Here is a 12,457-nt window from a genome sequence, read left to right as displayed (position 1 = left end):
TCTCATCAGATCTTCGGCCTACAAGGAGATTTGGGGTTATTGGAGGTTCATGCAATCACAACAAGACACACTCCTCCTCGTCCTCCATCATCTCTACTCCCTCTCATTCCTTTTCCCTCAGGACCCGTGTCCTGACATACTCCCACTCCTGCTCCTCCTGTTAATACCCTCTGACTGCAGGGCTCAGTATTTCCAAACCTCTGTAATTGTGTGACTCACTCTACTTACACACACACGCACAAACTAAAAGAACTTGGGCGCGTGTCTGGCAGTGCTCAGCCACGATTTATCAGGTCTAAGTAACACTGACCTTGAAAAAACATCATATTGTTGAGTTTTGATTTAAAAGTCTCATCGAGATGCTTAGAGTGCATGTTGTTCCAATTGTGCTGAGGCAATGTTGCTCTCTCATGAGTTTGGAATTTTTGTAAAATCACTGTCAGATGGTACGAAACTGTGACGTGTCCTCAACAACCTTTTCATCAATTTTCTGAGGCAATCCTTTGTAACATTTCTCAATGATATAAAACCTCTACAGATGAACTTTGAAACAGTTTTTGTACACTTCTGTGAGTATTTCCCTTCAGCTGCTGCTCCAACAACTCAGACGCGCCTTTGTTGATTCCTTCATCCTGCAAGTAAACACTAAAATACACCAGTGGCAGTAACACAGTGAGTTATAAAAGATCATTTTTAATGTTGTAAAGAAATTATTGTTGTACCATAGACTTTAAAAAATGTTTGACTCAGACTGAGACAATGGTCAGTCAAACATAAGCTGATCTAAAGTCTGATAATGGCCACCAAGAAACACAAGCTGTTGAGACCTTGTTCAACTAATGGAAAAAAAAATGTCGACATAGTATTTTAAGAGAAAAGTGAGGACTTTAAGAGCGGTCAGGAATGTTTTGTTTTTTTTTAGATCCAATTTCTAGCGACCACAACAGCTTAAGGCACTTTGGCACAGCTTCACCATTCACCTGTGATGTTCGGATCTGTATCCCTGTGATGAAGCCCCCGCACACTGCCACAGCAGGGGACCCCCATATCTGTGCAGGTTATATAAACACAGAGGTTTAAGAACTTTTCCCTCTCGTTGTCTCCAGCAGCCGGTGGAGGTGTGCAATTGTATTTGAACAGGAGTAAATCTGAGAACTGGGCATGTGTTTACTTGGCAATCCTCTCTATTTATAAAGCCGAGCCCCAGTGTATTGTACCCGGCTGGTGTTGATCACAGTCTATTAGCTGCCCTCGCCTCATTTACCAAAGACAAACACAAGCTTAGCTCCAGCTTTGAAGACGCAAACAATTAAAACTGCACATTCTGTGCTGTATGACAGCGGGAGCTGTGTACAGGGTTTGAGCTGTTTGTCTTTTCACCAAATACTAATCAATAGCAGCATTAAAGGGGCACATTGGCCAGAATTGCCTGTTTGCAAAAGCTCTCTGTTGCCACTGTAATGAGAGCACTGTTTCATCTGAGAATTGCATTTTTTATTTGAAGGATTTGGCCAGTATGACCAGGCATGGTGCTGCTCAACAGACATGTACTGACCTGCCACCATAATGCTACAGATACCACGAGCAAGTCTGATCCTGACCTAAATGAAAGTGATGTTGAGCATATACTGATTTGAAATGGAGTTTCTAGCTGTTATCCTGTTATGTATTTTATACATAATTCAACTATCACTAACACAAATTCACATTTACATCTACATTAAGGGCATTTAGCAGATGCTTTTGTCCAAAGCAACATACAATAAGTACATTTGTCACAAGAAAGAAACAACAACATGTCACTGTCGATACAGTAAAGATGAAAAAAAAAACCTAACAATTTTCAAGCTCTCATCTGAGCATAGTAGCTTCTATTTATCAAGGAGACCGGGGGGAGGACCTCTTCCTCGACCTGTTCAACAAATGCCTTGTAACTTTCACTGTTGCCGTGGTTATCAACATCAAAATTAAACATTCAGAAACCACAAAAGCGGCAAAAGCACAGCAATCAACATTTGGCAAATGGTTGTGAGGTACTATTTGGGCCTCGCTTTAAGGGCGTGAACTCAACTTTCTCTGCACACGCACAGCAGCTCAACACTTGCTTGCTAAGTTGACTTCTGAGACTTTGGAGGCGCGGATGGTTTACACAGTGGATGATGTCTTCACCTCGTGTCCTCATCTCTTATTAGACTCGGCCTTTAATGCAACCTTCTGGGATACTGCCAGTTCCTGGAAGACATTGAATGTTTAATGTAGCTTCATTACAGTGGATATTAACAAAAACACAGTCATATTCTTCTCAAATGATACTCTGTTGGTTTACAGTTAAGAATGATATAACTTTTTCTTTTTTCAATTTTTGTAATCATCATAATTCATCATTAGGTATCATAATATAACATACAAGACAGATCAGAAACATGAGCAACAAGACAACAGTAAAGTGATTAGCCAAACTGTCGTCATCGTCATCATCATCATCATGCATGATATCTATGCTCTCTTTAGCGTTTATCTTCATATACAGGTGATTACTGGCCTCAGCTGTTGGCTTTTTATAACCTTGTCAGAGCAGTCAAGTTTCTGGGCTCATCCCACTTTGTTTTTGCTATAGATGTGTTCCAGATTTCAGAAATTACTCTTTCACAACCAGCACAAATGATGGACTGAGGTAGAATAAATAAGACCAGAGTTGTGAGAAAAGTCTTAATTATTCATCCCAGCATCCCATTTTAACATCACATTGCAAACACAATCACATGCCCCATTTAAGACATTCAAAGCTTAAAGTGAATAAAACCAATCCAATATTTAACAGTTGAACCAAAGTCTTGCCACTCAGCAGACATCTTGGCAACGGCCCCAGGCAGTTATTTCTGTAAGACCGGGCTCCTATCTAAATGAACAGGGAGAGAGCCAGAGCTTCACTTTCAGTGATCACAGAAAACCTGCATGTGTAGAATCACTGCAATTTACAAAAAAAGAAAAAAAAAACAGCTTCAAAAGTTCAGTGACTTTGCTCTGAAATAAGGTTTAAGCACCTTTTCCACAAGTTCTACTTCTACTGCGCACAGTGTCACAACAACAACTTTTAAGACTCAATAAGTTTATTACAAGTCTGACACCAAGTTCCTAAAAATGGAAACTGTTTATAACTTTCCTGGTTCAGCTGCATCAATTGTGTATATACATTTGTATGTATACACACACACACACGCACACACACACACACACACACACACACACACACACACACACACACACACGTGAGTTGTGAGACAGAACTAGAGCAGAATGAATTACTGCTCTGCTGCTCTTCAGTGTGATGTTGGTGAATTGAAACCAAGCAAACAGATAATATGCTGCTGCTCAGAACATTTCTCAGAAATTGATTGGATCAATGACATGATATGGGGTCCTCTGTCATTTGAAAATGGATCAATAACGGAATTGACTGCAGACCTTTGAAGAACAATGACTCTATGGCTTCATCTTCCCCTGTCAATTCACAGCAACTGTGATTGATCACACAGAGGGATGAGCAGTCAGATGGAGTCGGTAGTTACATCACGTCCCCTGTCGCAGCAACCGCTGCTTAAAGTAGCTTTGTGGAGCTCAGAGCATCCTAACTCAGAACTGGTCGGATATAAAACACTCAGTGAAATGAACCCAGAAGAACAGAACAGAACGTCTTCAAACAGCGTCGTCATGTAAATTTCTGTTGACTATTTTGCCATTTCAAAGGGTGAAGCACCTCAGTGCTGCTGAATACACACAGCCTGCAGCCAATCCATGAAATCCACTTGTTGTTTGAGTACATAGAGGCTTAGTTAAAGACACCTGATTAACAGACCATAGAAGAAGAATGTTCCTTTATAAGCTCTCTTCCCCACTGATGTGCGAAAGAGTCTTTCGTCCTTAACCTCCCTTTGTGTTCACAGATGTCTGTGCTGCTGATGCAGACCAAGTCAGCAGTGTACTTGTGTTACAGTATGTTGGTGCTCATGCAGATTCGCAGCAGTTGAGTTTGTGTGTTGGCATGAAAAGAGAAAAAACAAGAGGCACTTGTATTTTGTAATTAGGACAAGAAGTTTGGAGCGTGGCTTCACGGTTGGACGCGCAGAGAAAAGTGTCTGATATGTTTTCCTTCCGCATCCAGCACGGGCAGCCAGATGGACGGGGAGCGATTATTCGATAGTGACAAGTTCAATGTGCAGCGCTCAGCACGCTGAGAGAGGGTGACATTTCATCTGTCCAAAAGGACACGCTGAGTGAGTCATGTATCAGTGAGGCGGCATTTACGCCTCATTGCTGTGGCTTGTCACTAATCGATGCAACAGCCTCGCAACATAAATCTCCGTTGTTGTTTTTATGTAGGAGTGATTGTTGTGGGATTTTTTTTTTCCCACAATACCCGCACCCAACTGTTGAAGAGAAATGCATTGGTCTTTTTTTTTTTTTTTTTGACCTGGAAAGAGACACTAGCAGTCTAAATTTGGACATGGAGGAATGCGTTGACCTGGCCTATTGCCCGACGCACACATTATACATGGCCATTTTACACTTGATAAATATTGAGTTCTTTATTACATCCCCTTGTAATGTCCTGTGTGCAGTTTTTGTAGTGTTGATCTACAATTATAATAAAGTTTATTTGTTTTAAAAATATAGTGTAATGGTTTAGAGACACTGAAACGATAACAGATCACAACCAAACAGTAAAAGTGCCTCTTGTTAATCCAAATCATTGTTACAGAGCAGTTAAACAGGGACGTATAATGATGGAACATGAGCCAAATCCTCTATAAACCTGCTTTCTGAATGTTTTAGGAGGTGTTAGGTGTTACAGATCCTGCCAGCTTTAATATCCACCGGCAGGACGAGTTAGTGTCCTTATTAAACTTCATCACGGTTAACATTGTGTTCATTATCAACTTAAATGGCCACCAACTTTTTTCAACATTGTACAGTACAGTTTTCCATGGAGTTTTAACCTGTAAAACATGCACTAAAGTATGCTAACACACTAATGTTTTGTTGTATTAGAAAGTGAATAGAACAGAATAGAATAGTCAGTGACTTGATGATGTGAAATGTTAAAATCTTTGATATTTTAAACATTAAGTTACTGTGAACATGACACGTTGATTTCAGAAAGTTCCACTTTGATGTTTTAGAGTTTAGCTGTTAAACTCCCACTCATCGCATCCGATGTGGCAGCGTGTGAAATTTATAGTTGATGTTAATCTACTCAAGGGGTCGACCGATGCTTTTTACCATGAATTAGAAAAACCAAGGAGACTGAAAACCATTATTTGGGACTTATAGTCATTTGCAGTAAAAATGTAAATCTTTGTTTGAATATTTCGAACAACCAGTGATGAAATAAAGTTGCTCAAGCACTGCTCTGAAGTACAATTTTGAGGTACTTTACATAACATTTAACTGACATATTTAGTTACTTGTTACTTTGAAAATCCAGATTATTCAGTGTTTACTGGTAGTTATTTGTTATCAGACATTGTTGTGGGTGGGACATTGTGTGAGAGGATGCTGCATCATTTTTATTTTTATCAGCAGTGCGATCACCAAATCACCAATACCACTGAACGGAAAATGCTGAATGTCAGCCCGTTAGTCTGTATGTCAGAACGATACTTTATGTAACATCACACTGACTGTGATTGCTGTGTTTTTCCTCAGATCGTGTACGCTGCTGTGGACTGTACAAAAGGACAGAACCACGACCTTTGTAAGCAGGAAGGGGTGGAGGGCTACCCGACATTTAACTACTACAACTACGGCAAGTTTGTGGAAAAATACACCGGAGATCGTGGGGTAAGTGCTACTTCACGCTACAGGCAGAAGCTCCCTGTTTATGCCAGGGATTCCCCAAAGGCCAATTAAAATACCAATTTGTTCATAGAAAATATTTCTAGTATCATGTAGTCTGGTAGTTAAAAAATAAGCAAGTCAGCAGACCTTATCCTTTGTTGTGTGTGTGTGTGTGTGTGGGTTCAGAATTAAAATGTTTTCTCCTCCTGACTGAGCCTCTTAATTATATCACACATTTGACTGTAAATCTGGACAGTCTCTAAATGTGCGAAGCCAGTCTTTCCGCAGTTGGTAAGGACTTTAAAAGCCTCACAGTGTTCACGGCTTTGCAGATGAATGTAGACAGACGTTAGACAGGAAATGTGCTCTTCGTCTTTCATGCAGCACTCCCTGAGATGTATGATGTCGCAGGATCTTACATGAGGGATGTTGGATCTGTACCGCAGATAGGTGCCTCTAGAATAACCTGTTGCTATTGATGCTACTACGGTTAGTACAGGAGTGACAGAGTGGGTGAATGTGAAGTAGTCAAACGTGAGGTGGATAGAGTCATATAGAGCCGGCTGTGGGTCACACCTGCTCTGTGTAGGTCAGGCTTTGAGGCCGACTGTAGAGGCTTAATAACTGTTAGTTACTCAGAAACTACATCAGCTACTAATATTGGTTGCACCACAGTTACTTGGGGCATAACCTTACTGTTTTGCATATAAAGTCATAACTAAGGCAAGAAGAAACGTTGTTAGGGGTGGGGGTCACTGTGTGTGTCTGTGTTTGAGATGGTGTCCTGTCAGAGTTGCAGCAAGGCAGGAAGTGCTTACCAGCTCACTGCTGTAGTCACCACCGATCCCCAGAGTCACACTGATGGCAACCTCCGATTGTCTCACCCAGCCGAGATAACTGCCATGTCTGCAGCAAAGGGAGCTGGCAGATCAGCTCCTGCGTCCCTGCTGGCAAAACTGACATGCTGATTAAGCATCAGACAAACATCCCAGTGCTGGATTTAAAAGCGTCTTTGTCTCCACACCACATGTCCGTATCTAAGCTGTGTTCAGCGTCTGCAGCCTGAAACAGAGTTAGCCGGCTAGCTATGCCGACAAATCCAAGCTGCCGGACGTACCTTTTCTCCTGTGGACAGATCGCTACAAGCTGATAAAAGTATTGTACTGAATAACTGAATTATTTACGGCAAAGGGCCGGGGTCATGTACACAGCGCAGCCTACCTCAAGTGGGGAATTCGACTTTTGGCAGCAGAGAATAATGGAGGCACATCGTGATTACTTTGGATAAGGCTAAGAAGATTGACCTTGAACTCGGCAACAATGTTTGCATTCTGTGTTTACTGCTCTTATCTCCACGCTGTCGGGCTAGGTTGAGATAATGTATGATGACGGGACTCTGATGTCTATTAGATTAGAAGAAGGCGTTTCAAGTCTGACAAATCGCTGCAAGTGGTGAAATGATCACCAAAACATTGCTTTACCCACTCTGACTGTCCCTCTCTCCACAGGAGGCGGGCTTCACTGGCTTCATGCGCAGCCTGAGAGGACGTGATCAGGAAAAGGTCGGCAAGAGGAAGGAGGAGCTCTGAGGGCGGCATGCAGGGAGGGGGGGGAGGGGCGATGCACTGCACAGTTTGTCATTGCACTGTGACCCTTGACCCTGGCAAGGGCCCTATCAGCACTGATGTGGGAGACTTGATGACCTCAGCGAAAGGCTATTTTTTTACACCATGGTGATCACGTTTGTAATAATGCCAACGGAGAACCTACACAGTTTGACCGACCACTTGAGACGTCTTTTTCATGGATGTTCTGATGGGCAGAAAAACAAAAAAGTGTTTTTCGTTTGTTGTTTTTTTTTATTATTATTATTTTCTTTTTTTATGAATTATTTTTTTCTCTCTTTTACTTTGCCCAAACACTGTGACTGCATATGTGAGAAGCTACACCCTATACTGTATCTATGCAATACTGACCCCTGCTTGTCCCTGGGGGGGTCTGTGTGACTGATTGACACCCGTGGTGGTGGGTGGTGGTGGGCATCATTGGTTCAAAGTGGAGGCTGCACTGTCAATCACTCCACAGGGTCCTAATCAAGTCCCCATCAACCCTGCTCTGTTGGATCCAGTGTTTTCGTACAGAACCTTCATGTCTCCAGTCCAGAACCATCCGGAATATTGTGTTGTTACCGTCACAGATCAGTTGGATGATTTAAGACAGTAAAACATGAAGTGCTACTGTAGCAGTGTGAAGAAGACAAGATCCTGGACAGAGGCTCAATATTCTGTATGGTTCCGGGCTCTCATGATCAGTTTTGCTTTTAGAAAGGACTGACTAATTTTTGTTTGCTTCAAATTGTGGCCTTACTGATATGACCATAGAAAATTAAAAAAAATAAAAATGAAAAATAAATAAATAAACAAGTGGAGGAGAATCAGCAGCCTGGTGCCCTTGCACTTCCCTCACGTCGTGGACCAGAGCAAGTCAAAGGAGAAGAAAAACAAGAAGATGAAATGCCAAATATTCTTGTGCATTGCCCTTGATCATTGCTCATGCTTTGTACATTTCCAAATATTAACCACATTCACCGCTGTAGTGATGTTTTGTGTCTCGTACCTCCTCTGTTGTCCATTCAGAATGAGATTTCATCAATGTTTTAATAAGGTGGGGCTCATCTCCATAAGCATGGGAGATGCTCGAGTTCGGTGGCTGAATATTGCATGTTGATGATCAAATGTCCATGACCATTATCCTCCCTCTGTGCACTGAGGATGGATTCCACTCAATATCCCACAGTCTGCTCCGCACTCACACACCTTTCAGGGAGGAATAATCTGGGCCTCTGGTGTACACTTTGGGCATTCAGGGTTTTTATTTAAGGGTACCCAGTGTGTTTCACACGTGTGTGTTTCTGCCACATTCTGCTGAACTGAACGACACCAACGAGCCAAAACGACAGCCCTCTGGGCGGCTCACTCTGTGTCACCCTGCCGTGCCTCGGCCTGGAACTGCTCGGCTTCAGTTAGCTTGGACTGTGCTCTCTCATGCCCTCCGTCAAATTCCCAGGAATGACTTCATAAATATCCATAGAGTAATTAAGTATTGAGGGAGTGAAGGCTGCGGCCCCCCCTTTCCACTTCTGGCAGCCTAACATCATTGGTTCAGAGCTATCATCATTACCTTTGTGGCATTTTTTTGCCGTGTGTTTTCATCTCCCACGCTTCGGCCACTATAAATATTTAAAGGCTTATCTGTAGCTGAACTTGTGTTTTATTATTCAAGACTTTGGTTTTCTTTCATTATGAATAAGGTTCTCAGGGATAGCGAAACACAATTAAAGGGAACTAGTTTGTTTGTAATTCTGCATTCCAGCTGAATGATTTGAAATCCTTAGGTCACCAAATTAGATATTGTTTACATTTGTATCCCTAGACATTAAGAAAAAAAAAGTGTTGATTGTCCTTTTCTGTGCTATATCATGACAACATGTGTTGAATAGGACGTATTGTCAGTAGATGTTACTGAAGAATTTCTCAACAAACATCATTGTGATTCTTAATGGCTTCATTCTGACTGAAACTGTCTCCGATGTTCTGGCTGGCACCAAACACTCTTCGTGTTGTGTGTTGAAAGTGACTATTAATGTTTCATGGTATGCAGGAGCATTTTGAAAGCGTGCATTACACATTAGATGTTAACATATCGCTGTAGTTAGGTGTCCAATATCCTCTCAGTGGGGAAACTGATCTTTGTTCACTGTGTCCGTTAGTTTTGGTTGACGAGCCTCTGCAGTGACATCACACAATTGCTGAGTTAATAGAAAGTCCACCTCTGTCTTATCCCAAAGTTGTCCATGTTGTGTGGGAATCTGTCACACTAATGCCAAGAAGTCATTGTTGCCTTTGTTGATTTTTCTGTGCTGAGCCATACGTACAGTTTTGCCCCATGCAGGAAGAACCTTGCAAAATAAAGTCAAACATTTACAAAAAAAATGGAACTTTCTTTTGTAAAACGTGCTGTACGTTGTCAGGCTTACTTGAAGTGAATTCTAAAGCCAGCATGTTATTAAGCTAATAGGGACATTTTCGCCCTTTTTATCGCTGCATGAAATTCAGGGCATTACTAGAGGAAGTAGGATTGATCCTTTGTTATCACATTTTAGGCACATTTCAGTGACATTATATAAATTTATGTTTCACTGTCATTCTGCCAATAGATCCCCCAAAATCCTACACATTTTATAGGCTGTGGTGTGTTTGAGGGACAACCATATTTCACCTCTGTGAAGCTGCACGCAGCCCTCCTACACATGCAGTTGATGATTTTATCAGATGAATTTATGATTGAGCCTGAGAGACACCAAGTGGTCCTTAACATGAACTTAAAGGATGAATTCACAAAAAAAAATAGAATTACTTTTTTTTTTTTCTTTCATTCTCATGCTTGCAAAAAGCCTGATGTGATTTCCTAACACAGCAGATACTTCAGCATATTGTAGAATGCAGGAGAAAAGCTTTATTAGTTTTATTGTTCGTAGCTAATGGTACGTTTATATTTAAATCCATTATTGTTAATTGGTTATTATTGTAAAAGCTGATATATTTTACTTTTATCTTTATGTGCACTGTAGCATTAATAAAGTATAGAATTAGGTGAAGGCTGTAGGAACCATTTGAACTGATGGCTGCATAACTCCTGTATGATGTCTGCATGATGTCTTCTTTATTTGATGGGGGAATGGTTTGTGTTTGTTTACAACCAAATGAAAATAAATCTAACACCAAACCAGTCAAGTAACTGGACTGTAGGCAGTGGGAAATCCACATTAACACAATATTGAATTGATTTAAGATTTCAAACATTGTCCTTTATTTATTGATCCATGATCCATTATAATACTGTGAGATAATGAAAATAACTATTTAGAAATGTTGTCTTATATGAGCTGAACATAACATATCATGCAATATACAGTAACACACATGGCAGATGATGTGGAGGAGGACTGGCTCCCACTGTAGATATGAAAGGCTCGTTCTAAGGTAATGAAAACACAATATTCCAGTATTCCAGACCGCTAACATACAGGTTTCTCTCATACAATCTGATTTCTGAGCAACACGGTGAAAACAGCCTCTGTGTGTGTGTGTGTGTGTGTGTGTGTGTGTGTGTGTGTGTGTGTGTGTGTGTGTGTGTGTGTGTGCGTGTGCGTGCGTGCGTGTGTGTGAGGAGCTTCCCAAATCCACCAGCACAGAAGTAGAAGCAGATGATAACTAGAGAAGGCAGGTTATGAAGAACTTGCAGTTGTGAATGCTGGCTGGAGAAACTTTGAATAATGTCAAGGATATATAAGAAATGTGACACACTTTGAGATTTTTGAAGAGCTGACACTAAGTGTGCATTGCTTGCTGTGGAAAAAATTAATAAGGGCAATCATGTATTCAAGTATGAATAATGTGGAATATTTTAAGGTTTGGAGCTGGTGGCTTTAACATAGTTTAAGACGCGTCTGAAGAATACGAACAGTCGCAATAGTGAGGTGATAGTGAAGGATTTAAAATACACTATAAGCTTCAAAGCTGGCTTGAATCTGAAGAGATGTTACATTGGAAATGAGTCAAAAGCAGCAGGTGGTCAGCGCACCTGTCTTTTCAAAGTCCACTGAGCCGACTTGCACACATTTTTCTACAAGCGGATGTTAACAATATGTTGGTAGAGTGAACACTGTGGCAGTGAGAGCGAGGTGAAGACTTTTGAAGACTAGACTTTTTTCATCTCCCCCATCTGTCAGCTGAGTCCTCCCCTCTGGCTCGCAACATTCTGCCCCGTACACACAAAAATATGAAAAAAAATATTTGAACTGTGACTTTACAAATACTAGGAATTATTTGAAAAATTGAGTTTCTACATGAACGTATGAAGGAGTGCGAATCTGTCAAGATTCCCGAGTGACTTCCATTATAACAAGGCTAAGAGTGAGTTTCAAAGAACGTTGAATATTTTGATATGTTTCATTGAGGTCTGAAAGATGAGGTGCGCCTTGTACGCCGACAAGATGTGGAATATTTCCAGGTTTGAATGCAGTGTCTACCTGAAAGCATAAAACAGTAATTAAGGCATGAAAACTGGAATAATGTAGAGTTCTGAATGGGGAAACTGCAGGAAATGTTGAATATTTTGGAAAGTTTCAAAATTCTGATAACAATAGCAGGAATGTCCAAATTGAGCCGAACGTGTTGATGTTTCAGTGAAGAATGCTGACTCGGCATTCACAACCAATAACAACGTCCTCTGTGCTGGTCGGGCTGGGTGCTCCTGTCCTTCTGGGCTGGTGGCTGGGGAGGGTGGTGTCAGGGTGGAGAGGCAGAGGCAGGGTGGTGGTGGTGGTGGTGGTTACTCACTGGGTCCTCACACAGTGCTTTAGTGCCTGGAGGGAAGCAGAGAGCTGCCCAGCGGTCTGCGGTGGTGCTGGCTCTTCTGCAGATGATTGATCGGTTGACGTCCACTCTCAGCTGCTCCAGGAGCACCAAAGACACAGAGTGGTCCCGCCCTGCGACACTGAAACAGCTCCTGGATCACTGTGGACACACCAGTACAACCTGTTGTGTTGCTGAATTTG

At 41.6% G+C, this 12,457-nt stretch overlaps 1 protein-coding gene across 1 annotated transcript in view; it reads left to right on the top strand.

The window, feature by feature from the left end:
• pdia5 (protein disulfide isomerase family A, member 5) overlaps nt 1-9,830 on the top strand; it is a 63,886-nt gene extending 54,056 nt beyond the window's left edge. The window contains exons 16-17 of the mRNA XM_037109980.1: nt 5,707-5,841; nt 7,347-9,830. Coding sequence (XP_036965875.1) covers nt 5,707-5,841; nt 7,347-7,427 — 216 coding nt within the window. The 3' untranslated portion in view covers nt 7,428-9,830. The remainder of the gene's footprint in view (nt 1-5,706; nt 5,842-7,346) is intronic.
• Nucleotides 9,831-12,457: the final 2,627 nt, after the last annotated feature.

The sequence above is a fragment of the Acanthopagrus latus genome, chromosome 9 (assembly GCF_904848185.1).
Source record: "Acanthopagrus latus isolate v.2019 chromosome 9, fAcaLat1.1, whole genome shotgun sequence".
Lineage (NCBI taxonomy): Eukaryota > Metazoa > Chordata > Actinopteri > Spariformes > Sparidae > Acanthopagrus > Acanthopagrus latus.
This window is presented reverse-complemented; position numbering and strand designations above follow the sequence as displayed.